This window comes from Brassica napus, chromosome A3 (genome assembly GCF_020379485.1).
Source record: "Brassica napus cultivar Da-Ae chromosome A3, Da-Ae, whole genome shotgun sequence".
In the NCBI taxonomy this organism is placed as follows: Eukaryota; Viridiplantae; Streptophyta; class Magnoliopsida; order Brassicales; family Brassicaceae; genus Brassica; species Brassica napus.
This window is the reverse complement of record NC_063436.1, coordinates 3,245,189-3,273,003: the sequence shown is the minus strand read 5'-3', so window position 1 is coordinate 3,273,003 and position 27,815 is coordinate 3,245,189. Positions and strand designations below refer to the sequence as shown.

Below are 27,815 nucleotides of genomic sequence, written 5' to 3'. Positions count from 1 at the left end.
TCAAATGAAAGTTATTATTCTCTGATCAATGTTTGATGAAGTTTTAACATTTAGCTTACGGAGAATTGGAGGTGATGATAATTTCCCCAGATGATCGAATTTGACTATACTGAGCTGTTTATATTTCCTCTCATCAGAGGAAATCAAGCCTATTTTCTGAACCTTTCTCCTGCAATTTTCTAGTTTTTGATGGTGATTGACATAATTGTTATTGATTTTTATTTCTAAGGTTCCTGGTTGTTTTTTTGGTCATATAAATCCATATATCTTCATCGGCAACTAATGAAATAACTTTTAGACATACTTTGGCGGTTTAGCTCTTTTTGGATTTGGTTCAAAAACCTCTGATTGTTTCGGGCGAGGAATGATGAGGAAGTTGGATAAAGTCATCTCTCTAAATTGAGTTACAACGCAATATAAACCTGTCAGTAACTAAATTTCCAATCTTGGACAAACAATTCATGGGCCAAGAGAGATAAAGAGTACAAGTTTCTAGTTATCAGAAGAAAAACGAAGAAAGAAGCTCTAAATTAGTAGTTTGTTCAAAAAAAAAAAAAGCTCTAAATTAGTAGTCAGTAGAGGTTTCTCGGGCCACGGTTTCTTGATGCCAGTTATGTCCGTTACGACCAACACATGATCCGTATAGCTGTTCTCAAGTAACAGAGGTAGCAATCTTCATCACAACTGCTTACCTCCTTCTCCGGTAAAGTTCATCTGCCACTGCTCAATCCTGCCAAGCAGGCTTCTGACCTCAGCTATAGTATTCGAGTACAGAGGAGAATTGATTATTTGATAAGTAATTTTGCCACATCTCAGGTAAAGGTCATCCATATACATTATTTGAGAAGTAATTTTGTCACATATCTTCTTTACAATTATTTTCACAAAAATAATATGACATGTCTATTAAAATTGATGACATGTTTATAGCTTAATATGACATGTACAATTACATTTAATGTTATTTTATATTTTTGGCAAACTTTTTAAAACATGGTAATAACTCATGTCGATTTATATTTTTAGATTTTTTTTTTAGAATATGGTAATAACTCATAAATCATCATTAAAATAAATATATTCAAATATGGCATTACAAATTTTGAAATATCATTTAATGATATATTTTGAAATTATACAATTTTATTATTTAAATTTTCAAAAATATACACAGTTTTATAGAAAATTATAAAACTTTAATCGTAAATACATTAGTTTCTTATATATTTACAAATTTTATAAATATTTTTTGATTTTAATTTTTGATAATTATGCAATATTTTACAAATTTATTTAATATATTTAATGAAAATAAATAGATAGAAAAATTTATCTAAGATTATAATTTTAAATATATACATGCATATATTCTTAAATATAATTTAAAATAAACAAAATTATTTTTATCTTAATTTTAATATTTACTTAAATCAAATTTATATTAAAATATTGATAAAACAGAAAATTTACAATATTAATAAAAGTTTATTTTTAAATATAATTTATATTTATCTGTTAAAAATTATTTTTAATTTATTTTAGGAAAACACCTAGTTATATATAATTACAAAGAACAATCAAAGCTACTTACACCAATTTAAATTCAATATTCTATAATTTTAGCTTATACCTATCGTTAAACCAAAAAAGTTAATCAAAGCTACTTACACCAATTTAAATTCAATATTCTATAATTTTAGCTTATACCTATCGTTAAACCAAAAAAGTTTCTCATCAACGTATTGCAAGAGCATATTTTACACAAGATACGGAGGAAGCTACGGACCAAACTAAAAATAAGAAAGGGACAAATGATATTAAGAAAAAGACAAACCTTCTGACCGAAAGAGGTAACTCAGTCTACGCAAGTTGCCAACGAGGGTAGAGACTAGAGAGAGAGAGAGTGGGACCCAAATACAGACAAATGAAATCTAACTTTTAACACTTGTTACCAATGAAATAATGACACGTGAAAAAGCATCGTCCCCACACTACCGGTTTCGGTGCTTCTCCGCATTTGATAAGCTTATCGCTCTCCCATTGGCTTCCGGACGACGTGGCATCTCCGTGATCTCTCTTACCCAAAGTGGCATAGCCTCATGGACCCAACCCAAACCCGAGAATGTCTTTTCTATAAATAAATTCTCTTATTATAGATGTTCTCCAAAATTTGTATATTTTTAATTTGTTTAACTAATATCGCTTGTCTACCTAATGTAATGTCTCAATTTTTATGTGTGTGTCACTTTCGATTCATAAATTATCCGGTACAGAACCACGTTAAAATTTGTACTTTCAGAAAAGTATACTATATCTTGAATGGTAAATTGGTGGTCTATTAAAATAGTGAAATCAACTTTCCTATGCATTCTCAATTATTAGCATTGGTCTGAAAGCTGAAGCTGGTGTCGTTATGTTTTGTAACACGCCATTTTTCACCATGATTATGCTTAAACCAAAACACTCTTTTCGTGTTATGGAATGAACTTTGTTGTATCTACATCATTATGTATTACAGATATGTTGGCGATCATATCAAATGTCTACACCAGCTAGATCTTTATTAGACTAATATATGGTTGCATTGAATATATTTCTCGCACAAACTCAATACTAGATCTTTATTATTATTATTTTTTGTTTAACATGTTTACCAAAAAAAACATTTTTTTTTTGCTAAAATACAGATAAACAATTTTTACCAAAAAAATTGTTAAACAATGCAAAATGAATAACCTTTATTATATTGGCAATGCATTTCTATTCTTTAATTGAGAAATTAGCGGTTATAAATGACATTATATTTTTTTCATAAATAATCATTTTTCCCACAAAATATTTGTATGTAGTATAGTGAAATACTTTTAAATGTTAAACCACATAATCTCAAATGTTGGCTCAAACAATAGTAATATATTTAATTGTTTATAAATAGCTTAAATATCAATGATAGATCCCCCAATATAGAATCAGAATCTGGCACTGAATTGGTGAATCAACCAAATATAGAATAGTAACCAAAGTTTTAATTAAATAACTAGGCCAAAAGGAGAAAAGGTGTTAAAATGTAAGTTTTTTTTAAAATTGGGATCTTTTTTTTTTTATATGAAACCAGAAATGCTTGATACATGACACAAGTCCACCCCGAGACCTATCGCAGACTTGGCCAGTCAAAAAATAAATTAAAATATACAAACGCACACACACACGAAAGTAAATAAAAACAAGAGAAGATGGAAAAGAAGAAGATAATTTGAGTGGGTGAGAATGTTTGTGATAAGAGGAAGAGAGTCTTCTTTTTTTTTTCTACTTGTGTTGCAAAGTAAACTTGTGACATCAAATGGGTCAAACTCGAACCTTTTTCTCGTCTTTTGTTTAATTAATTGTTTGAAAATCTCGTTGTCCTTCCTCCTCTTTCTCCGTCTCACGTCTCTGGTCCTAGAGAGAGAGAGAAAGGTAGGATCTTGTTTCCATCATTCGTTTTCTCTGGTTTGGTTAAGGTTGCTCTCTTATGCTATTTCACTCTTCTGCCTTTTCTATATAGAGAATCAGAGATCTCGGTTTCTCATCAACTCTTTTTGTAATCCATTTGCAGGAAAGCGTTACTCTTTACCACTTTGATCCAAAATCAAAATCTGGGTTTCACTCAAAGTTCAGATTTTGATTATTCTTAGTGAGGAAACAGAGTAAACAGAACTTGAGTATGTCGTCTGTAGTAGTGTTATGGGTTGCTCCTTCTCCAAATCCAGACCCAATGAACACTTGTGGGTTGGTAAGGGCTTTAGAATCTTCTAGAGTGCTCTCTCGTTGTCAGAGAATGAGCAATGGTAGGAGGAAGCAAACAACAACAACTTGGAGTTCTTCTGTTATGAGACGCCGCAGAAGAAGTAGTGTTGTGTCTTCAAGCTTAGTCGTAAATCCTGCAGGAGAGATGACCCTCTCATCTGAAGAGAAGGTTTACAATGTTGTGCTGAGTCAAGCAGCTTTGGTGAACGAACAGCTACGGTCTACTTCTCCTGTTCTTGATGATGTGAAGAAACCACAGGATACTGTTCGTCCTGGGAGTTTGAGTTTGTTGGGTGAAGCTTATGATCGATGTGGCGAAGTTTGTGCTGAATATGCTAAAACGTTTTATCTTGGTTAGGATCTTTTTGTTTTTCTCCTTTGCCTTTGGTGTAATGTATATGTTCATTTTCTGAGTTTTAGTGGGTTTTGTTGCAGGAACTTTGCTTATGACACCTGAAAGGCGCAAAGCTATTTGGGCTATCTACGGTGAGTTACTGCAAGAAGCATCTCTGATGTATCATTGTATCTCTTGGTCAGCTTAATCCTCTTTGCAAGAAGTTGAAATAGAGTCTTTCAAAACTTACACTCATGTAGACATTAAGATCTTCTCTAGTTGGTTTGTGTCCTGGCTTAGACAAGTCCATGAAGCACCAAACATCCAAATTTGTATTAAACCCAAGATAATTGAATTAGCTCAGTTACTGATATGAGGTCATAATGGGCTTTTGTGGCCCAATAATCTAAAACTCTAGAGATTACTCATACTAAACATTGTTAGCTCATGACTTTGGGATACTAATGTCCATCTGAGGAATTCAAAACTATCGTAAATTGTTTGATTGTTCTTGATTTGATTATTTTAACTCAATTTCTTGTACAGTGTGGTGTAGAAGAACTGATGAACTAGTAGATGGGCCTAATGCATCACATATAACTCCCATGGCGTTAGATAGATGGGAAGCAAGGTTAGAAGATCTTTACCGTGGCCGTGCTTTCGATATGCTTGACGCTGCCCTCGCTGATACAGTTACTAGATACCCTGTAGATATTCAGGTCAGCCTCTCTCTCTCTGCCTCGTTCAGTATATTTTGATAAATCTCATTTTATTAATGTTTTGTTTGTTTTTGCAGCCATTTAGAGACATGATCGAAGGAATGAGAATGGATTTGAGGAAGTCTAGATACAACAACTTTGATGAGCTCTACCTTTACTGCTACTATGTGGCGGGAACCGTCGGTTTGATGAGCGTTCCGGTTATGGGAATCGATCCCAAGTCCAAAGCAACGACCGAGAGTGTTTACAACGCTGCCTTGGCCCTCGGTATAGCCAATCAGCTTACCAACATACTCAGAGACGTTGGTGAAGAGTGAGTCTCGAGATTTGGTTTATTGACTTTTACATATCGGTTTCTTATTTCAATTAAACCGGATCTCATTCTTAAACTGGTTTTGTTCTCTCAGTGCAAGAAGAGGAAGAGTTTATCTACCACAAGATGAGTTAGCTCAAGCTGGTCTCTCAGATGAAGATATATTTGCTGGAAAAGTCACTGATAAATGGAGAAACTTCATGAGAATGCAGCTTAAGAGAGCAAGAATGTTCTTTGACGAAGCTGAGAAAGGTGTCACCGAGCTTGACGCTGCTAGCAGATGGCCAGTAAGTGTCTCTACCGTTTACATTTTCTGGTTTGAAGTATTTTCGTTTTTTGCCCCTGAACTTTGTTTTTGATCGATTTAACCCCCAAGATCTGGTTGTTTGATTTTTTTTTCAAAGGTATGGGCATCGCTCCTATTATACAGGAGAATATTAGACGAGATTGAAGCGAATGATTACAACAACTTTACAAAGAGAGCTTATGTTGGGAAAGTGAAGAAAATTGCAGCTCTTCCATTAGCTTATGCTAAATCAGTACTAAAGGTTTCAAGTTAAGAGGAATAAACTAAGAGGGCTTTTGTGATTAAAGGCAAAGCTTAGGGTTGAATTTACTAATATATACATATAAATGGGAAAGAAATTCTTATGGTGCTCACTTATATTTCTCTATGTAAAAAGTAAAAAAAATATTTTATTTCTCTTGGCTCTTGGCTACCAAAGAGAGATGGATATTATGGATGGAGAGCTAGTTTTGTGATAAAAAGTAGTTATGAAAACATACAACAACAGAAATAAATATGAAAACAATATTTATTAATTTTTATGAAATGTACAAACTCAGACAAACAGAAAATATGAAGCTTATCTGGTTCGGATCGTCATATCTTCTAGCTTATTTGCACATCTGATCAGGAGGGCTCTTGAGGTAGAGAGAAGAGAATAATTAAAATCCCCAGATCGTTGAATTATAACGTATAAACTAAATAAGTTTGTAACAATGTAGTTTTCAAAATCCGATGTCGTCCAGCGGTTAGGATATCTGGCTTTCACCCAGGAGACCCGGGTTCGATTACCGGCATCGGAGCTTTTTTAGATATAAAGTATCTGAAAAGTTTATGGCTGAAAAACTAATCAATTTACGCTTTTGTATGGGCTTTATTTACAGTTTATGGCCTAAAAATATACCCAAGACTATATTACGATTGTTTTTTCTTCCAAATCTTATAAAATGATGATATTCCTTTTTCAAACTAAAATTCTCTTTAACAAATGTATTTATCCCGGTGTCCATTTTCGGAATATCTCTTGCTACTTCTGGCCGATACAGTGCATGTGCCAAGGAGGTGGTGAATGTAAAACAAGAGGATGACTAAAATAATCATAAAATATTAAAATCCATAAAATTCAAAATTCAAAACCTCCGCTCCAACGGCCACTACCAATATATTAAGTCTTACATTGGCGCCTCTTGGGAAAAAAAGTAAAGAGATATATAAATAGGCCCACACACAAACCATCCGATTCCAATAGGCAATCCCAATAATAAAACATCTTGTTTTCACAATCACTATCTCTCCCAAAGTCTCAAACCAACAACACACTCGAGCGAAGATGGATTTCCACAGCCTTCTCAGAAGAGATCTTCAGTTTCTCTGCAAGATCAACAAAATCCCAGCTAACATGACCAACCTCGCCATGGCCGATGCTCTCAAATCTCTTGAGACTGTAAGTTTCCTTCCTCCTCCTCACACTCGCATCGATTCGATTTCGTCAATACTAATATGAATCGGAGAATCGCTCTGAGCTGGTTGCGATTGTGCTTTGCTCGTTTATTAGGATGAAATCGAATATGAGTGATAGATTCTTAATTTTACTCTCGATGATTATGGATCTAGAAGGTTTAGATCACTGATATTCTCTGATTCTGATTGAAGATCTTAGGTGATTTAGTTCAATAATGATGATGATTGGTATTTTATTCTTATGCAATTGGTTAATCTGATCATCGTAAATGTTTTTGTTAAATCTGTTGCTGTAGATCTTGGTCATTGCTTAAGGTTTCGTTTAACGCATATAGATTTAGAATCTTACTTGTGCTTTATATGTATTTGCGGATTCTGGATCTCAAAAAGCTTTATAGATCACTCATTGAATCTGATTCGATTGAAGATCATATGTGTTTTAATTAGCTCAATATTGATGATGCTTGGTCTTTATTCTAATGCAATGGTGAATCTGATCTTCCATAACTGTTTGTTTTAATCGCATTCAAATCTGTGATCTTGGTCTTTGTTTGTAGTGTCGTTTAAAGCTCATAGTTTCTGTGTTTTTTTGTTTTGACTCATAGATTTGGAATCTTGCTTGTGCTCATTAATGCTTAGTTTCTTTTGTTCTTTGGGTTTATTAGGTTGAAGGTCTTGATGAATACATGAAACAGTCCGACTCCGATGTTCTTCAGTCTCCAACCAGTGTAGCTAAGCTTCCGCCAAGTACTGCAGCTAGAACAACCCGAAGGAAGACCACTGCTGTGAAACCTGAGCCTCAGTCATCTCGTTTGACGAGCAAGTCTCGTGATGGAGAACTGGACCAAGAAAACATGATCAAGAATGTCAAGTTCGATGTGGCTAAAACTCCTGCAGTGAGAAGCACAAGAAAGGCTTCAGCAGCAGCTTCTTGTGGCAGCAAAGCTCAGGAGAGCAAGAAGGTTGAGATTGTCCAGTCAGGGACAGGGTACAGCACTAGGAGATCAACCAGGCTGTTGGAGAAATGTATGGCTGACTTGAGTTTGAAGACTAAAGAGACCTTGGATAAACCTGAGAGTATTGAAGAAACAGAACAAGAAGTGTCTGCACAGGAGAAGGATCCAGCTGGTTAGTTAGATACAGTGCCTTTCTCTCTCTCTTGCAAAGCTTCTGATCTATAATGAAATGGTTAGGTCTAAAACACGTTTTGTGGTAATATTAGGTTCAGAGGAGAGAACTGAGGATGCTGAGGTTATCTTAGGTAGAGATTTAAGTGCTTCCATGGAGAAAGAATGGGAGGTGTTGAAGAATGACGATGATACTCCTCCTGTCTTGGAACATGCCATCACTGAGACTACTAATGACAATAAAGGTAATGCAACAAATTAATAGCACTTACCAGTTTTCTTGTTTACGTTTCTAAATCCAAATGTCTTTTCTTTTGCAGCGTCCAAGAACTTTGAAACTTTCGAGAGTTTAGTACCTGTGACAGAACAGGCTATGCAAGAGAAAGATTCAGTGCCTGAGAAGACCAACACTTTCGATGAGGAAACAATGGTGGACCAAACCGATGGTGATGCAGAACCTGAACTGGAGGAAGATAATTATTGTGTTGACTCAGCAGACGGCACTATCTCCGAAGCTGATTCAAACCAAGACGATCACCAAGAGATAGAAGTGGCGGCTCAGGAGAATGATTCTGAGAAAATCATCACTCTTGATGAAGATACAATGGTGGAAACTGATGGTGATTCAGAAAGTGAGCAGGAAGGAGACGATTCTGGAATTGACTCGGATGGCACGATCTCTGAAGCTGACTCAAACCAAGTCGACCACCAAGAGACAGAGCAGGCGACTCAGGAGAATGATTCTGAGACTGAGAAAATCAACGCTTTTGATGAAGACACAATGGTGGAACAAACTGGTGGTGATTCAGACACTGAGTCGGAAGGAGATGATGATGATTCTGGTGCTGCGTCGGATGGCACTATCTCTGAAGCTGATTCATACCAAGCCATACAGGGAACTGATATTGCTGATGGAAAGGTGATTCTACCTGAACCAGAAGGTTCTATTACGGCTCCAACTTCTCCTCTTGTGCTTGAAGAGGCTCCAGTAGAAACAGCTCCAGTATCTCCATTTGTGGCAGAAGAATCAGTCTCAGCTCAGTTTCCAAGACCAAACAAATCAGCATCAAAGAACTCGGCTATGAAACTGGTCGATGTGGATAATACGAGCGAAAACAGCATGGAGATGATGATGATGATGAATGTTGTTAATGGAGAGAGCAAAGGTGATGAGGCTGCAAAGAAGAATGAGAAGGTGGACATTGATGAAGAGAACTTGAAAGATGTTAGCATTAGGAAACTTGTGAAGATGGTGAAGAAACTCTCTATAAAGAGTAGTAACAACAGAACTGCTTTGCAGATGTTACCTGGTAATAATCAGATTGCTGAGTAGTGTGGTGACCCCAAAACTGCGTTTTTATTTTATGTTGCCTCTCAGACAGAAAAAGAAAAACTGAAAAACATGTGTTTGGTATGAATAAAATCTCAAATTCAGTAACGGTTAAGATTATTAACAGATTGGTATCAATGATTTGCAATACACTCTGTGTAATGAAATCATGTTTAAGAAATACATCTATACTAGGGCAATTTTACAATATTTTTTTTAGATTTTACTTCAGTTACATACAATGTACAGGCAGCAGCAGCTCACAGGTACTACAGTTACAGAATAGATCTTCCCTAATTTAATGGGCCACAAACAAAAAGAGAATAGTCGAGAGATTTGATCTTTTCTAGATGGGCCGAAGCCCAATTAATCTTCTTTTCTTGTTTGTCAAGAAACTAGACAATGAATTTTTTAATACGCGGTAATAAAACGTAATGTTATTTACTATCAGGTAAGTCAACATTCAGAAAAAGCCTGTAAAGAAATTTCGGGCTTACTACTAGGACTCACGCTTATCAAATTTATCAAATTGTCGTAAGAGATCATTTATAGGGTTGTTCGATTCTTTGCGACTATGAAAAGCGACGATGAGACGGCGAAACTAGCTTTGACGGAGGAGGAAACGAGAGTCGAAGATGAAGACGACACAAGCATGGAAGAGGAAAGCGATAGCCGATAGCAATAACGAAGGCTTATGGAGTGTCGACGAAGAAGACGATGACGTCGAGAGATCTCCGACAATTAACTATTCAAACATGATAGAACCGGGGTGGGATGTGGACAGTTACGATGGTTACGAATGCTACGACTCTGATGACCGTAAAAGCTTCTCCTACGACGAGGAGTACGAAGAGTTCCGAGAATTTAAGTTCCAGGCCTGGAAGAATAAGGTAACGTACCCCATTCTTTATCCATTGAGTTATCCTCTAAATTTGTTAATCTTTTACGTATTTGATTTTTCAGGGTTTTGTAGAAGAAGATCCATTCAGGTCCATCTTCCCCCTTACTGATCTGGAACGACGTTTTAGAAACATGACAACAAGGGAATATTTGGCGGATATTGCTTCCTTGTGTGTTAAGAAACTCAACGAGGATGTGAGTACTCATCAATTCAAATATATATATATATTTTTGTTTTAATTTGATGAGAATCTCACAGATAGGATGAATGTGTGTGTAGCTTACTTAGGGTACGTCTGTGGAATTTGTAGTATAGTGAGAGGCAATCTAAAAGCAGGAGGTGGGTGGAAGCTGTACATCACCTTTATGGCTCGAGAGTATCCGGATGGTCCTCTTGTAGAGTATCAAGGCCATGGATTTTGGAGGAGGCAGTGAACCTTCCTTCCCCATTCTCTGCAGACCAGCCCCTACCACATTAGGTATATTTATGTTTAGTGTTTTATTCTCAGTGGGTTTACTTAGTTGTTGTGTTAATTTTGAGGGCTTACCTTGATGTCAGCTATGTCTTTGGTGCTTGTACGGATAATGTAGCTTAATAATGGTTGCTAAATTTTGTTTAATTGTTTATTTATATCTTGGACATTTAAATAAGGAGGATACTTCCAGTCGACACTCGTGCATCATGGGAGATGTCTAGTACTGTGTCAGTATAACATGGTCATGATAACATTGATGTCTATATTCTCATACTATAACGTTAGGTTAATGATTAATAAGTTTCTGTTTGATTGGACTAACGAATTTGGGGCATTCTCTAGTGTATTTGAAAGGTCTTCACATGATGAAAATTTTCATCATCAGATTATAGAACGAGAGCTCTCATCGCAACATGATCCAAAATCCAAGTGGTCTAGTTCATAAGTCTATAATGTATAATCACAAATTCACCATGAGAGGATGCTTCTTACCCTATCAAAATTATTTTCAAGATTGTGATTTTCGTAACGACTGCTTTGATACCAGAAAAGCCAAAAAATATTTTAAAGATAAAGGACGGCCATTGAAACACTAAAATTATTTTACTGATTAGCTCGGCGGCGGGTTTGTCCGACACTTTTTTCCGTGTTCTTTAAGTCACGCCGTGGTGTACCAAAATTTTTTTTTGGATAAAAATGTGAATTTCATTACTGTTGTAATGTAAGTTTGATACAATGCTACTTGTATTCCAATCTGGCTTAAGAAAGCAGAAGGTACCAAAAAGCTCCAAAAAGATTCTATGTTTTTGTTATTAAAAATAATGAATCATATAAATTAAGTTATATTTTAAATGTGAAATATTATAATTTTAAAAAGTTTCAATATATTCCAATTGCAATTTTATTTTAAAAATATATATTTAATTTTTGGATATAAACATAATTCTTTGATATTATTAAATAAAATTAATTAATTATATATAATTATTTTTAAAATTTTATGAATTTTATAAACAAATGTTCTACCAAAAACTTTATTTGAGAGCATTGAGCAAAAAAAACATTTGGAGAGCATGAACATTTTGTAAATGCTCTTCTAAATGTTTTTCTATAAATTATTGATTGGTTAATAACTTAATATAGAGCATAATGTTTATGTTAATTAATACTTAACTAATCAATGCCTAATTCTAAAGATGAAGAAAAAGCCAGAAAATTAACTATGAGTTACACCCATAAATCGAACTAAATCATCCTAACTCCTGTTACCAATCAAAACCACAAGGGTACATCGGTAAAAGTACATCCAAGAGTGTCATTACAATATTGTCATCTGCCTTGTTCCCTAGTCAATTTGTGTGTTAGAGAGATATATCTAGGGTTTGTTCGATTCTTCGGCAAAAATGGAAGGCGACGATGTGTCGGTGAAGCGAGCTTCGACGGAGGTGGAATCTGACTCTTCTGTCTCTAAAAAACCGAAGATCGAAGATGAAGACGACACAAACATGGAAGACGAAAGCGATAGCGATAGTACCGATAGCGGACGCGCATGGAGTGTCGAGGCAAAAGACGATGATGAAGAAGTCGTGAAGCCTCCTAACTATTTAAACATGCAAGATCCGGTATCGGAGTGGGATAAGGACAGTTACGATGGTTACGAATTGGTATTCGACTCTGACGGCCGTGAAGGCTTCCCCAACGACGAGGAGTACGAAGAGTTTCGCGAGTATAAAACCAAGGCCTGGAAGAATAGGGTAACGTTATGGTCCCTCTTTAATTTGTTATCCCACACAATGAATAACTCCAAATTTTCGTATTTTGATTTTTTTAGGGGTTTTTAGAAGATCCATTCAGATCCATCTACCCCATTTAGATCTGGAAGATCTTTGGTCAGACAGGGTAAAGGTGTCTAGGAGGCAATATTTGGCAAATATTGCTTCATTGTGTGTTAAGAAACTCAACGAGGAGAAGGTTTGTATTCATCAATTCCAATATTAATTTTTTTTTTTGTTTCTGTAAATTGATATGATACTTACAGATAGGATGCGTGTGTGTGTGTTTTAATAACTTAGGGTTCGTCTGTGGAAGTTGTAAGCATTGTGAGAAGCAATCTAAAAGCAGGAGGTGGGTTTAAGCTCTACATCACCTTTATGGCTCGAGAGCATCCGGATGGTCCTCTAGTGGAGTATCAAGCCAAGGCAATGGATTTTGCAGGAGGCATAAAACCTCCATTTCCCATTCTCTGCAGACCAGCCTCTAGCATGCCCTAATCTATGACTTGCACAAGGTATCTTTATTATTCAATGTAACTACTAAACATAAATATAAAATTGCATAGGTATATTTATGTTTAGTGTTTTATTCTCAGTGAGATTACTTAGTTGCTGTGCTAATTTTGAGGGTTGGTCTTGATGTCAGCTATGTCTTTGGCGTTTGTACGGATAATGTGGCTTAATAATGGTTGCTAAATTATGTTGAATGTTTATTTATATTTTTGACATTTAAAATAAGGAGTCGACCCTAGTGCATTCAGGGGAGATGTTTAGTGTCAGATAACATGGTCATGATAAAATTGATGTTTATATAACTCGTATAACGTCAGGTTGTTTGATCAATAAGTTTCTGTAAATAATTTGGAGTAATTAACGAACTTGGGGCATTCTCTTGTGTATTTGAAAGGTCTCATGATGCAATTTTTCATCATCAGAATATACAATGAAAGCTCTCATCGCAGGATATGATCCAAAATCCAAGTGGTGTCTAATTCAGTATATAATGTATAAATTCACCATGAGAGGATGATTCTTTCCCTACCAAAATTATTTTCAAGATTGTGATTTTCATAATGACTGCTTTGATACCTGCAAAGCCAAAAAAAAAAATTAAAGATCAGGGACGGCCATTGAGACTCATGTCGTGGTTTGTCAGGCACTTTTTCCGTGTTCTTTAAGTCACGCCGTGGTTTAATAATTTTTGATGAATGTTATCACTACATAGGCAGATAAAACGATACCTGAAATTTTCGGATGAGATTGGGAGTAAGTAGCATATCATCAATGAAGGGGAGTAGCAAAAAATATGTCTCCTCCACGAATCATTAAAAGAAAAGCTTTGCTATTCAAAAAACTGGAAAGCAAGCGCCAATAGCGATAAAGCTTTGTGAATAGCTTTTCCTATGCGGGATCTTCAGAGTGTATTGGGGAATTCTTTTCTTTTCCTGACAATATTCGAGATGGTCATCATCATCATCTATTCAAAACTCATGTGAGAACTTGTAAGCATTGGCCTTGTTTAAGACATATAGCAATGTAACCGATAAATTTTCAGCTTTGTAAGATGATCCGATTTTAGCTTAAAGATTTCTAATTATCTGGTTTTTGTTTGTCCGAATACCTTTTTACACGCAATCGCGAATAATCTTTACGGGCAAAAAAACATAATTAATTAATTCGAAAGATGAAAAAAAAATGATAAATCAACTACTCTTTCCGTTTCATATTAAGTGTCACTTTAGCTTATTTTTCTTGTTTCACAAAAAGTGTCATTTGACAATAGCAATGCAATTTATACTATTTGTTAGATATATAATATAAATAAAAACATAAATACATTCTAATGAGTTCCTTAATAATAATATTGTCAAAAGCGTTTAAGTGATACTCTGTGTGAAACAGAGAGAATATGAGTTACGTAATGATGAAAACTATAATGGCACATCGGTAATTACATCCAAGAGTATCATTTTAATATTGTCATCTGCCCTTGTGCCCTAATCAATTTGTGTGTTAGAGAGATATCTCTAGGGTTTGTTCGATTCTTCGGCAACGATGAAAACCGACGATGCGAAGGCGAAACTATATTCGACGGAGGTGGAATCTGACTCTTCTGTCTCTAAAAAACCGAAGATCGAAGATGAAGACGACACATGCATGGAAGACGAAGGCGATAGCGATAGCAATAACCCATTCTTATGGAGTACCGACGAAGAAGACGATGACTCTCCGACAATCAACTATTCAAACTTGCAAGATCCGGAACCGGAGTGGGATAAGGACAGTTACGATGGTTACGAATTGGAATTCGATCCTGACGGCCGTGAAGGTTTCTCCAGCGACAAGGCGTACGCAGAGTTCCGCGAGTATAAAACCAAAGCCTTTGAGAATAGGGTAAAGTAACCTCAGCCTTTTTGTTATCCAATTAATGAAATATTACTCTCTTTTTAACTTTTTTTAATCTTTTGGTATTTTGATTCTTTTTTTTCAGGGGTTTTTAGATGATCCATTCAGATCCATCTACCCCATCAGAGATCTGGACGATCTCTGGACAACCACGACTAATAGGCAATATTTGACAGATATTGCTTCCCTCTGTGTTAAGAAACTCAACGAGGAGAAGGTTTGTACTCATCAATTCACATATAAACTTTCTTTTGTATTCTGTAGTTTGATATGATACTTACGGATAGGATGTGTGTTTGTGTGTGTTTTACTTACTTAGGGTATGTCTGTGGAAGTTGTAAGCATTGTGAGAGGCAATCTAAAACCAGGAGGTGGGTGGAAGCTCTACATCACCTTTATGGCCCGAGAGTATCCCAATGGTCCTCTCGTGGAGTATCAAGCCAAGGCATTGGATTTCGCAGGAGGCAGAAAACCTCCCTTTCCCATTCTCTGCAGACCAGCCTCTAGCATATCCTAATCTTTGACTTGCATAAGTATTTTTATGTTCAGTCTTTTATTCTCAGTGTAATTACTTAGTAGTTTGTTTGGAATATATCTTATGAGCTTTTTTTTTCAATTTTTGTGGAGAGGAATGGATGTGAACAGAAAGAGATTTTCTTAATTATGGGATGATTGTCCTTTTGAATTTTAAATCTTCAACCTAATCATTGCAAAATTTGTCTGTTTACTGGTTTGCTCGGAACACCAAGATCAAGGTGTATTGAAATGATGTTTTCCAGTTATGAGTAAGCTGAGTCCGAGGTGGGTTTAGGTTTTGTCTTTGGAAGATGTTTAGATAACATGGTCATCATAAAACAGATGTTTATATAACTCACATAACGTTGGGTTGTTGAATAATACATATCTGTTTAATTGGACTAAAGAATTTGGGACATTATCTTATGCATTTGGAAGGTCTTCGCATGATGCAATTTTTCATCACCAGAATATACAATGAGCTCTCATCGCAGCATGATCCAATATCCAAGTGGTTAATTCAGTAGAATAAAAAGTAACAAGAACGTGTTTCAAAGAAAAGCTGTGTTATTTTTTAAACGGGCAAGTAAAAGTATATAGCGGGAAAGTCTTGTGAATTCCTTTGTGTGATCTTTAGAATGTATTGGCATTTTTTATATCAATGTTAAATTTAATATCATTTTCAATTTGAAACAGAAATACAGAGAAAATAAGTAGCAGAAGAAATTGAAAATACAACTACAATCATAAAGAAAAACACACCTGACTAAAGATCTTATTTGGATCTGGAATAATAAACCTGGAGACTAGCACAACGAGGTTCGAGGTAAAGGATCAGTTAGGAACCAGTAACAAAACAATGAAGGACAAACTTCGGTTATTATATAAGCAGTGCCGCCCCGTTATTTTTTGTGGCTTAAAGCTAAAAAAATATTATAGCCTTAATTATATTTCCAAAAACTAATGTTAAACAGTATGTATGATTATCAACAAAACTACACTATCAATGTATCATTATACTCCATCCGTTTCAAATTATTTGTCGTTCTAGAGAATTTTTTTGGTAATAAAATAAGTGTCGCTTTAAAAGTTGAAAGCAAAATGTATTAAGGTCGACACCCTATTAATTTTTCTATTGTTTGAAATATGGTTAGGTGTATAGGTATAATGTTTTTATTGAAAATATACAAAACTAAATGTTTCGGTCAGATTCGATTTCAAGTATTTCGGTTTGGTTTTGGTTACGGCTCGATTTTTCGGTTCCGGTTTTTTGCCCGTGCATAAACTAACAATAAAAGGTGATGACATAGCTGTAATTAAAAATACTTTTAACCGCTTGTTCAGTTTCACCTCTTTGCGGACGAGTATATATTAAACATGATCAGCTTAGAACTGGTCTTATTGAGATCATACTTTGTTTGATATTAATAGCTAGCCTGTATCCTAACTCCTGTTACCAACCAAAACCATGAGGGCACATCGGTAAATACATTCAAGAGTATCATTTTAATATTGTCATCTGCCTTCTCCCTAGTCAATTTGTGTGTTAGAGAGATATTTCTAGGGTTTGTTCCATTCTACGGCAACGATGAAAGGCGACGATGTGTCGGTGAAACGAGCTTCGACGGAGGTGGAATCTGACGCTTCTGTCTCTAAAAAACCAAAGATCGAAGACGAAGACGACACAAGCATGGAAGAAGAAAGCGATAGCGATAACGAAGGCTTATGGAGTGTCGACGCAGAAGACGATGGTGACGTCGTGAGATCTCCGACAATCAACTATTCAAACATGCAAGATCCGGAACCGGAGTGGGATAAGGACAGTTACGATGGCTACGAATTGAAATTCGATCCTGACGGCCGTGAAGGTTTCTCCAGCGACAAGGCGTACCAAGAGTTCCGCGAGTATAAAACCAAGGCCTTTGAGAATAGGGTAAAGTAACCAAAGCCTTTTTGTTATCCATCCACTGAATGAAATGACTCTTTGATTTTTTGAATTTTGATTTTTTTAGGGGTTTTTAGAAGATCCATTCAGATCCATCTACCCCATTAGAGATCTGGACGATCTCTGGACAACCACCACTAAGAGGCAATATTTGACAGATATTGCTTCCCTCTGTGTTAAGAAACTCAACGAGGAGAAGGTTTGTACTCATCAATGCAAATATAAACCTTTTTTTTTTCTTCTGTAATTTGATATGATACTTACAGTTAGGATGTGTGTTTGTGTGTGTTTTACTTACTTAGGGTATGTCTGTGGAAGTTGTAAGCATTGTGAGAGGCAATCTAAAACCAGGAGGTGGGTGGAAGCTCTACATCACTTTTATGGCCCGAGAGTATCCGGATGGTCCTCTCCTGGAGTATCAAGCCAAGGCAGTGGATTATGCAGGACACAAAATACCTCCATTTCCCATTCTCTGCAGACCAGCCTCTAGCGTATCCTAATCTATGACTTGCATTAGGTATTTATGTATAATCATTTATTCTCAGTGTAATTACTTAGTAGTTTGTTTGGAATATCTTATGAGCTTTTTCAATTTTATTGGAGGAATGGATGTGAACAGAAAGTGATTTTCTTAATTATGGGATGATTGTCCTTTTGAATTTTAAATCTTCAACCTAATCATTGCAAAATTTGTCTGTTGTGTTGCTGGTTTTAGCGGAACACCAAGATCAAGGTGATTGAAATGATGTTTTCCAGTTATAAGTAAGCTGAGTCCGAGGTGGATTTAGGGTTTGTCTTAAATGTTAGCTATATCTTTTGGGAGATGTTTACTGTCAGATAACATGGTCATCATAAAACAGATGTTTATATAACTCACATAACGTTGGGTTGTTGAATAATAAGTTTCTGTTTAATTGGACTAAAGAATTTGGGACATTATCTTATGCATTTGGAAGGTCTTCGCATGATGCAATTTTTCATCACCAGAATATACAATGAAAGCTCTCATCGCAGCATGATCCAATGTCCAAGCTTGGTCTAAATGAGTCTACAATATATACAAGTATCCAATTCACCATGAGAGGATGATTCTTTCCCCAACAAAATTACTTAAGAGATGGTGATTTTCGTAGTGACTGCTTTGATACCTGCTAATAACAAAAACTTGTTACAAAGAAAACCTGTGCTATTTTTAAATAAACGGGGGCTGTAAAATTACTATGGGGCTTGTATCAGGTATGGCCCATATAATTGCTCACTGGCCCAAATAATCTTCCGACCGAGTCACGTGCGCAAATAGACAGAGAGAGAGATATAAGGACACATACCGTTTCATTATTCCCAATTTGTGTGTTGCGAGAGAGAGAGAGAGAGATATCTAGGGTTTGATCGATTCTCCAGCGACGATGTTAAGCGACGATTTGGGGACGAAAAGAGCTGCGACTGAGGAGGAATCTGACTCTTCTGTCTCAAAAAAGCCGAAGATCGAAGATGAAGACGACACATGCATGGAAGACGAAGGCGATAGCGATAGCGATAGCAATAACCCATTCTTATGGAGTACCGACGAAGAAAAGGATGACTCTCCGACAATCAACTATTCAAACTTGCAAGATCCGGAACCGGAGTGGGATAAGGACAGTTACGATGGTTACGAATTGGAATTCGATGCTGACGGCCGTGAAGGTTTCCCCGACGACAAGGCGTACCAAGACTTCCGCGACTATAAAACCAAGGCCTTTAAGAGTAGGGTAATGTTATGATTCCCTCTTTCTTGTTATCCACATAATGAATGAAATGACTCTAAATATTTTTTAACCTTTTCGTTTTTTTTTTTTTTGTTTTAGGGGTTTTTTGAAGATCCATTCAGATCCATCTACCCCATTATAGATCTGGAAGGTCCTTGGTCAGACACGACAAACGTGACTAGGAGGCAATATTTGGCAAATATTGCTTCCCTGTGTGTTAAGAAACTCAACGAGCAGAATGTGAGTAGAGTACTGTTCTGATCAAATTTCGAACCTTTTTTTTTTACTTACAGGTAGGATGTGTGTGTGTGTTTTGTACTTAGCGTTCGTCTGTGGAAGTTGTAAGCGTTGTGAGAGGCAATCTAAAACCAGGAGGTGGGTATAAGCTCTACATTACCTTTATGGCTCGGGAGTATCCCAATGGTCCTCTCGTGGAGTATCAAGCCAAGGCCATGGATTTTGCAGGAGGCAGAAAACCTCCCTTCCCCATTCTCTGCAGGCCAGCCTCTAGCATATCCTAATCTGTGACTTGCATTAGGTAATTATTTATGTTGTCAATTTTTGTGGGAAAGTTACGTATACATAGAGTGCTTTGTTTATAAGTATATTTCTAATCATTCGACCTTAACCATTGCAGGGTATGGTGCTCTTCTAGAGGAAGATTTAGATCAAAATAAGGCTTTCGAGTTACAAGTTTCATGAGTCCTCATGTGGATTTAGTTTTTTTTTTTTTTTTTTAATTTGGCGTTCAAACTTATGGCCCTACCTTTATGTTGTATTGTATAATGATGGATTTTAGTAATGGTTGCTCTATTATGTTTAATGTTTATTTTAGAGTATACGTTCATTCCACACTAGCGCGTTGATTGGAGATTATTACTGTCATAACAAAATCGCGATTAAACTGTTGTTTACATGTTAGCTTGTTGATTAGTAAATTTAAGTCTATGTGGAGTTGTGGACTAATAATTCGGGGATCTCTCGTGTATATATCTAGAAGGTCCTCAACCAGAATATAAAACATAGACTTATTTTTGGGTTCTTGATATTTTTTATAAAACAAAACATAATATTATCAAGTTATATTATGTAAAAAATTAAATAAAAATAGTAGTAATTACAAAAAAAAATATTTTTACCACGAAAAGAGTAATAATAAGTGAAAAAGACTTTCAAGTGGCGAAAGTATCCTCGTATGCTCCGGAAGATAGATTATTACGGACCATACTTGGCATTCAGGTCACTAAGTAAGTTGGGGGAAGTCCAACATACGGCGGGTCAATTACATCGAACCTCAATTCCATCGAGCCTTGCGTTGTCAGAAAAAAATTAAACCCTAAATTCAAATCTTTAAACCTTAAATACTTGGATAAAATCTTAAACTCTAAATAAAAAACACTCAAAAATTTAGGATTTTAGTGTTTAGTGTTTTTGATTTAGAGTTTATGATTTATCTACAGGTTTAGGGTTTACCAAATGTTTAATGTTTAACATTTAGGGTTAGGGATTAGGGATTAGTATTTTGCTGACGACGTTAAAATTATTTTTTCTGTTACTATTATGTTTTACCATTTTATTTTAAAAACATAATATAACTTGAACATATTTTGTTTCTTTTTTTAGAATATATCAAATTTGAAATAATGAAATCATATTGATTGGTGAACCTAGAGGTTTATCCTATATAGAAAATTGATGCATAATGAATGATATATGGAAAATTATGCATAATAAATAGGAAGTACATAGAAAGATATAAAATTAGGCTGTTGATTAGATTTTGATGAATATTAGTTTCTTAAACAACTATCCCATCTTGTTCATAAAGACAGTGGGTTGGATTTCATAAGTTCAAAACATACATTAATAGAAAAGGAGTAAAATGAAACAAGTTTTTCATGGTGATCTAACAGATAAACAACTCATGCAGATTGACTTTACTCTACTTCTTCTTTTTCTTCTCAATAATCTCATCCAGGTAAAAAACGTCATCTGTAGATCCAGTGATGATGATCCTCCCATGTCCATTGACTCCCCAATCTGTCCCCCACGTGTTTTGCACCTCAAAGAAGATTTCTTCCGTTAAGGTTAATCCATGTGCCACGATCATGACTACGTGCCTCTTGATTCCTTCTACTGGCTTGGGAACCCTGTAAATTCCCTGAAACCAAATTGATACTTTAGTTTATTGCCAAGTGAATTCGTGATGTATGCGTGATATCCAAAATATTAAAAAACTTACATCTCCAAGGTTTGAAAGCGGAGTGGTCAAGTCAAGCGTCAAACCAACCGGACCCTTAGCTTCCATCAATTCAGTGATGTATTGTGGAGTTGCACCATTCACTGAACGAAAAGACCCCTTTAACTTAAATGTCCTCTCTTTCTACAAACAAAACCAATTTCTCACGAATCAATATATCGATAGTAAAATGTATAATAGAAAAAAAATAATCATACATAATATATATATATAGATCAAGTGGATTGTTAGATGAATTACCTGATCTTGTCATTCTTTTTCTCTATTCCTTCAGAAAGCACATGGTTCATTGCACTTTTTAATGATCCCACAGCCATGTAACTTCCATCAACATTGTTACGATGATCATATCCTTTATCTCCGAATTTCACCTTTTTTGAAAAACCGTCTATATCAAATTCTTTGTGCCGATTAATGTGACCACGGTCCTTATTAAAGACGAACTGAAGAATCCCACCAAGAACCAGAGCCCAGCAGATATCTGACATTTAAAATAAATTACAAAAAAACTTCAAAATTAACACTAGGATAAGATTTGACATTGATATGACTATACCGAATAAAACTGGTATGAAGATTTTTTAATACCCGTGATTTGACAAACAATACGAGAAAGCAAAGATGGGTGTATCCGACGCCAATCAAAAAGGAGCTGGCTCCCATCGGCGAAAACCTAATAAAAAGTATCAATGTAACAAAGATAACATTAATATAGTTAGAAAACAACGATAAGATTAGGGTTTTATTTAAAACAAAAAACTACACATTAGATTAAGATTTGGGTTTTATGTTACCCTTAGTGGTGGAGGAGGCAAATCATCTTGTGGGGGAAGACGTTCTTTTCTTATATCTGCCGCCAGATGCTTATACGGATTTAAACCTTTCTTGCCTCGGTTTCCTCCAGCACCAATACCTCCGGCGCCTATACCACCACCGGCACCGCCACACCCTCCTACACCATCAACGTCCTCGCTATCACTGTCCATCCGCTTGGACCACACAAAACAATAAAAATCATATTATTATGATGATATTCGAAGTAAACATATTTAATTTCTTTTAACGTAGCAAGTAAAAACGAAGAAGTACGATCAAGACATTCGGAAACATAAAGATTTTTGTAAAGAGTAAAACTATATGCACAAGATTTAAATAGAAACCCATTTTCATGCGAAAATGTCAAATCAACAAAATGTCAGATCAACCGATTCTATCAAAAGCGCACAAGAAAACATGTTTGACCCAGTTTTTTTCTTTATACAAATTCTAACCTTAATTTGGCCCTTGTCTTGTTGACCCCCAGCGCCTATACCCCCACCGATATCACCAAATCCTCCTCTATCACTGTCCATGTTCTTGACATACACAGGAAAAAAAAACACATTATGATATACCCAAATTAAACATATTATATTTTTCATGTTGAAGAGATCCAAAACTTAGGAACACACCAAGGATTAATTTTTTTTTTAATAAATCTTCGATATTCAAACTTCCAACCTTATTTTTCAGAACTTTTCAAAATAAAAGTTATATAACCAGATTTTCGAAGAAACGTAAATCAACTTGAAAATGTCTACTCAGGCTTTCAGCTAAAGCTGTTTATCCAAAGACGAAGACCCAAAAAGCAGGAAGTTTTAACACCGTAACAAGCAAAAAGTTAGTGAAGCAGAGAGAGGTTTAAGACCCAAATTTTGAAGAATCTAAGAAACACAGATTTTTTTAAGAGGAAAAGAGGTTTGGGAGCGAACCTTGGAAGTTGGAACCCTAACTTTTTTGAAGAAATGAGTAATGACAAACCCAAATTTATCTTTGTGGGAGAGTGTGTACTAATGAGGTATGGACTGAAGCGAGATGGACATGGACACGTGGATTGTTAAACAAATATCTCTGTTTAGTGTCAATTAATTACTTTATTTTATTTTTTGTTAAAAGTTACCCGCTTACAAAACTGGTGACGTCATCGTCGGTTTCATAATTAAAAATATATATTACAACTTTACAAGTGTATTTTTAGGGTTTATTTTTGTGATTACATCTTATTTATTTGTAAATTGAGGTAACATGAAAATTGTAAGTATCTTCTTGGTATACTCTGTAGATAATTTCCACACAAGAAAATATTTGCTATCAAACTTTAATATATTATATATCTCTAAATGTACACGTTCATCATTGTAATATCTCATGGATTGATTTCTCTTTTTTGATGTTGCTTCTCTGCTTAGAGTTTAAAGACTAGAACTTGTGTCTAGACAACTGTGGAGTGAAAATAAGAAATGTCTTATCTTTTCCTTGTGAAAGTTCAAATCTGTGACTTGTGTTTCTAACATGGGGGTATTATGACAACGGATTATAATTCTTCTTAATTTAAAGTTAGTCTATTATAGTTTCTTGCAGTAGCTAAGTAAAAAATTTAATAGTATATTTTCTGTTTTTAAGTTATCTTTTCGAAAAGTATAATATTGTTTTGCAATTCTAGTTCAAATTTATAGGCCACTGCGCATATGTAAAATGTAAGCATTTAAATTAATGGGCTGGATAACTTAGTACATGATGAGGATTTCTAAAAGTATATAAAATTCTTCTACCGTAAGGATTTTTTATACAGTTTAAATCAATTAAATGGAAGAAAAAATTGAACATCTCGATCTTTGGATAAAGGTAAAAAAGGCAGCTCATAGCCAATCCTTACTGCAGGGGAAAAGACTACTAATGTGTACGACACTGGCGCACTGCTCACATGCCAAAACTATGTATACAACTTTTTTTTGATAAATAATCTTTTATATAAAGTTAATGCTACAACGGTTCATTTTTATTACAGTTTATGAAATCGATATATATATCCTGTTTTAAATGTAACAACTGACAAAAATAACTCAAAAATTATAACTTGCAACAAATTTGAAATTCATACTAGTGGAAAGAACTCGAGTTGCATTTATAACCTAGCTATTATACCTCTTGAATAGTTAATATTCGTGCAAAATGGTTATTTACATTCAAGTAAAAGAACCTTCATTAGTGACCAACAAATTATATAGACTTTATATTTTAGATTGTTAATATTCATAATCTGAAATAATGTTGATGAATCGTCGATGTGGAGGGGTTATGGAGGGTTTATGTCCTTGGTCTGAGCGGAGGTGGTATGGAGTTGGCGCTTTGTCTCTTTGCTCTTTATGCCAGATCAAATGATCCTTTAATCCTTTTGCATTGTTTGTCTCGAATATGTGTTGGCTTGTTCTTCTTAAATATAGATATCCGTAGTTCCGTACCAAATAATTCGCCTAACAAATTATTTTTTCGCCTTCATACCAAATATATAGTTATCTTCCTCTAGTTTGGTAAAATTTTATTTTACCTATTGATCATCATTTGTTTACATGTAGCCAAATACATTTGTATATATATACACATGTCTATTATTTCTGGAGGGTTATAATAAAAAGCGTATTTTTTTTTGGAAAATATTTTTTCTAAAAAAACGGATACATGGATCGGATGTCGACGATGGGACTTTTTAGTTTGATTGAAGACATTCCCCGTAAAAATGAAGAAGAAGCCTGTAATATTAGTCAAAAAGACGTTGTGGTCTATTGGTGTTTGATGTTGTCAACCTCTTATGAGGTACCGGGATCAATTCACCAATAGGGTGTTTTTAATTAATTTTTTTTTAGTTACAAAAAAAAAAAAAGCCTGTAATATTAATTTTGTTAACTCATCTATCAGTTTAACTTTTGCAAAATTGTGGTGTGTCAAAACCTATATTTTTGTCACTCAAAAATGTAAGACTATAGGAGATAACAAATGGCTGGAGTGTCCGTCATTCTGATTGCATGTTATGTCGAACCTTTTCATTAAATGATCGTCGCAGACGAATATATTGTACGATATTATACAGTATATGTGTTTTATTTTTAACTGGGATACAGTAATGTGTTCGCAAGAAAGTCTCGGTAGGAGAGACAAAAGAGGAGGAAACCCGAAATTCAAGATAAAAAGAAATCATTACTTTTTTTTTTTGACAAAGAAATCATTACTTTTTTCTACGGGAATCCTTAAAAAGGCCAAATTGCCCAGCAGGTTAACAACGTAATAAGTATTTGATTTGTTTTCTATATATGATCAAAAGGAGCTGTATCATTTAATACGACAATTGAAAAAGAGCTCTATCGTTGTAAGAGTATTTACCAAGGTATTTACGTACGGATGCATGCATGTAGGGAAAATGAGCAAAGACTAGTGTGGAGAGAGAGAGTGTAAAGTCCTTTTTCTCCCTTAGTTTTTTCTTGTATTATCTAATTCCACTTTTTAATTCAATTTAAATTAGCTCTGTGATGTGTTTTTTAATTTCCATACTTTACTACTAAACAGAAAATAAGTTCCCAGAATACTCTCCTTTCGATTCTCTTGATCAACAACATACGATAATAATACTATAAAACTAATGAAAGCATGTGATATGCTTTTCACATTAATAACAAGTTCTAAACCTAAACCTTAAAATTCAAATCTCAAACCCTAATTTCATAAAATTAATATACTAAACCCTAACCAAAACAGTTGTTTTCTTTTTAACTCCTTAAATACCAATGCCATGAGACTATATATATATGTTAAAACAAAACTGATCAGAATATATATATTTAAACAAATTTTTTATTACCGTTGACGACTTGTTGCCTGATTGGTATTCATAAATATCAAGTGTCTGTTTATGTAATATGATACACATAGAATAATCTGTTTCTCTTAATTAGCTTACCTGATTAATCATCTATAATAAATTCAATAACAATTTAAAAGTTTAACTTTTTTTTTGCCGGTCTTAGCGAAATTGAATGGTTTATGAAAATACAATCCCATCGAACCCCTTTGTATTTCCTTTCGGATCAGTTTATATTTCTTTTTGTAGGCTATAACTCGTAGTTTTAAATTATAATTTTCATGTTCTTTTCTATTATTCAACATAATTTTTCTGTTAAAAACGAAATGAAAATCTCCGTAAAACATATTGACTTGTTTTGAAACACACAAAATGCTTAGCTTGTCGACAAAAAAAAGATCACAAAACACCTTACAAATTCAACCGTCATAATAAGCCAGCAAGTTGAAGCAGGTAACAAGTAACATCCTCTGCTTTGGTACTTTAAACGTTATAGAATTGTTATGAACGCAAGTTACGTAGTGTTTATATAGAATTCACTGGCCTAAAATCTTAGTTATAGACTAGATTCAACTATTTCCACGAGCTATTTGTGTTGCATTTGTGTAATTAGTAGCCTGATAAATGATTCGATTGAGACCTACTAGAGATTTAGAGCCCTAACAAAGAAAACATTCTAACTAGAGATTAATGAATTCTCTTCTCTGGTAGGCAGTCATACCCAGTGGTGAATTTATGTATAAAGTAGGAGGGGTAGCTGCACACACAATAGATTTTTAAAAAGGGAAATTACCTCCTATATATATATATACAAAAAGCACAAATGTACTCTCTAACCAAAAATACCCCCTATTTCTTCATTTCTCTTCCTACCTCTCTCTAACTTTTCACTAAAAATCTAATTACACTCTTTTGGTTATTTGGCAAATAAACCCTTATAAAAATTATTGTAACTTTATACACAAATTTGATAATTTCTTGTTGGAATTTTAAATTTATAAAGATATTAAACTATGTTTATAATTTTGCACTGGATAAATATTATCTCTAAATCCACCATTGGTTATATACCTCGCGGACAGAACCTAATTTGTTTTAGTTTGGTATGCACAATTTAGGTTTTTCTAAATGATTTCAAAAGTTTGTTTTGTACTTTTTAATTTGTTAAATTCAACACAGTTTTCAACTGAACAACCAACCCAAATTATAATTAATTTGAAATATAAATTTAAACAACGTAATTCTTATATCTTACAGTTATAATATATAGAAAGTGAAAGTGAGAGAGTAGGAGAATTATAATATATACGGAGACTATTATAATGTATAGACAGAGAATGAGAGAGAAACATATAGGTCATCATAGCAAACTAAAATCAAATATTCAGTTTTAACCGGGAAAAAAAAAGAATCAAATATTCAGTAATCTATAGTAAGGCCAAAAGTAGCAGGCGGCCACACTCATAAACGTCTCTATCAGTAAAAATGAGTTTTTTTTTTTAATATACAAGTAAAATTATGGTTTATTTACAAGAGAAACATGGGTCTTTTTTTTGCCAGCGCAGGTTTCTTTCAGTTTGACTGAACCGTTGGGTACTAGTTTAACAGACGAGAAAGAAAAATGTAATTCATACAGAATTGAACGCTTACTGTAGATAAAAAATCTTACAGTAATATTATTTTGACCATGGCAAAGAAGACAAATTAAAATTCTCGAATTAATTTTTTTAATCACCTTTCGTCTTCATATTAATTCGAGCATAA

At 34.7% G+C, this 27,815-nt stretch overlaps 7 protein-coding genes and 2 non-coding genes across 13 annotated transcripts; 8 read left to right on the top strand and 1 right to left on the bottom strand.

Annotated features, from left to right (window-relative positions):
• Positions 1-68: 68 nt before the first annotated feature.
• On the top strand, positions 69-165 carry LOC125607792. Its single transcript, XR_007338859.1, has one exon. It is a non-coding gene; the product is annotated as a small nucleolar RNA Z103 (small nucleolar RNA).
• A 3,080-nt stretch (positions 166-3,245) lies between these two features.
• LOC125594970 (phytoene synthase, chloroplastic-like) lies at positions 3,246-5,856 on the top strand. 2 transcript variants are annotated; one of them, XM_048770958.1, is made up of 7 exons: positions 3,246-3,456; positions 3,596-4,139; positions 4,222-4,272; positions 4,667-4,839; positions 4,917-5,152; positions 5,247-5,439; positions 5,557-5,856. In XM_048770958.1, the coding sequence occupies exons 2-7, from the start codon at positions 3,704-3,706 to the stop codon at positions 5,710-5,712; spliced, it is 1,245 nt and encodes a 414-aa protein (XP_048626915.1). In that variant the 5' UTR covers positions 3,246-3,456; positions 3,596-3,703; the 3' UTR covers positions 5,713-5,856. The 2 variants fall into 2 exon arrangements, with proteins under 2 accessions (XP_048626915.1, XP_048626909.1); XM_048770952.1 differs by having other exon boundaries at positions 3,256-3,500.
• A 313-nt stretch (positions 5,857-6,169) lies between these two features.
• On the top strand, positions 6,170-6,241 carry TRNAE-UUC. The gene has a single exon. It is a non-coding gene; the product is annotated as a tRNA-Glu (tRNA).
• A 337-nt stretch (positions 6,242-6,578) lies between these two features.
• LOC125594963 (dentin sialophosphoprotein-like) lies at positions 6,579-9,506 on the top strand. Its single transcript, XM_048770946.1, has 4 exons — positions 6,579-6,882; positions 7,565-8,027; positions 8,122-8,271; positions 8,347-9,506. Exons 1-4 carry the CDS (start codon positions 6,769-6,771, stop codon positions 9,357-9,359), a joined length of 1,740 nt encoding a protein of 579 aa, XP_048626903.1. The 5' UTR covers positions 6,579-6,768; the 3' UTR covers positions 9,360-9,506.
• Positions 9,507-9,991: 485 nt separating this feature from the next.
• Positions 9,992-10,691, top strand: LOC106383443. The gene is made up of 3 exons (XM_048764913.1): positions 9,992-10,246; positions 10,320-10,455; positions 10,537-10,691. The coding sequence occupies exons 1-3, from the start codon at positions 9,992-9,994 to the stop codon at positions 10,689-10,691; spliced, it is 546 nt and encodes a 181-aa protein (XP_048620870.1).
• Positions 10,692-11,604: 913 nt separating this feature from the next.
• Positions 11,605-13,217, top strand: LOC125594986. The gene is made up of 3 exons (XM_048770979.1): positions 11,605-12,486; positions 12,564-12,703; positions 12,805-13,217. The coding sequence occupies exons 1-2, from the start codon at positions 12,136-12,138 to the stop codon at positions 12,603-12,605; spliced, it is 393 nt and encodes a 130-aa protein (XP_048626936.1). The 5' UTR covers positions 11,605-12,135; the 3' UTR covers positions 12,606-12,703; positions 12,805-13,217.
• Positions 13,218-14,559: 1,342 nt separating this feature from the next.
• LOC125591207 lies at positions 14,560-15,427 on the top strand. The gene is made up of 3 exons (XM_048764910.1): positions 14,560-14,898; positions 14,996-15,127; positions 15,230-15,427. The coding sequence occupies exons 1-3, from the start codon at positions 14,560-14,562 to the stop codon at positions 15,425-15,427; spliced, it is 669 nt and encodes a 222-aa protein (XP_048620867.1).
• Positions 15,428-16,967: 1,540 nt separating this feature from the next.
• LOC106386254 lies at positions 16,968-19,816 on the top strand. 4 transcript variants are annotated; one of them, XR_007330067.1, is made up of 7 exons: positions 16,968-17,359; positions 17,439-17,570; positions 17,674-17,888; positions 18,087-19,122; positions 19,219-19,359; positions 19,443-19,657; positions 19,757-19,816. XR_007330067.1 is itself a non-coding variant. In XM_022698717.2 (4 exons), exons 1-3 carry the CDS (start codon positions 18,778-18,780, stop codon positions 19,638-19,640), a joined length of 684 nt encoding a protein of 227 aa, XP_022554438.2. In that variant the 5' UTR covers positions 18,697-18,777; the 3' UTR covers positions 19,641-19,657; positions 19,757-19,816. The 4 variants fall into 4 exon arrangements, 2 of the variants coding, with proteins under 2 accessions (XP_048626927.1, XP_022554438.2); XR_007330068.1 differs by having other exon boundaries at positions 19,417-19,657; XM_022698717.2 differs by lacking the exons at positions 16,968-17,359; positions 17,439-17,570; positions 17,674-17,888 and having other exon boundaries at positions 18,697-19,122.
• A 277-nt stretch (positions 19,817-20,093) lies between these two features.
• On the bottom strand, positions 20,094-22,731 carry LOC106383438. Its single transcript, XM_048764903.1, has 6 exons — positions 22,651-22,731; positions 22,174-22,368; positions 21,968-22,052; positions 21,620-21,860; positions 21,362-21,494; positions 20,094-21,280 (listed from the first exon to the last, which is right to left on the bottom strand). Exons 1-6 carry the CDS (start codon positions 22,729-22,731, stop codon positions 21,062-21,064), a joined length of 954 nt encoding a protein of 317 aa, XP_048620860.1. The 3' UTR covers positions 20,094-21,061.
• Positions 22,732-27,815: the final 5,084 nt, after the last annotated feature.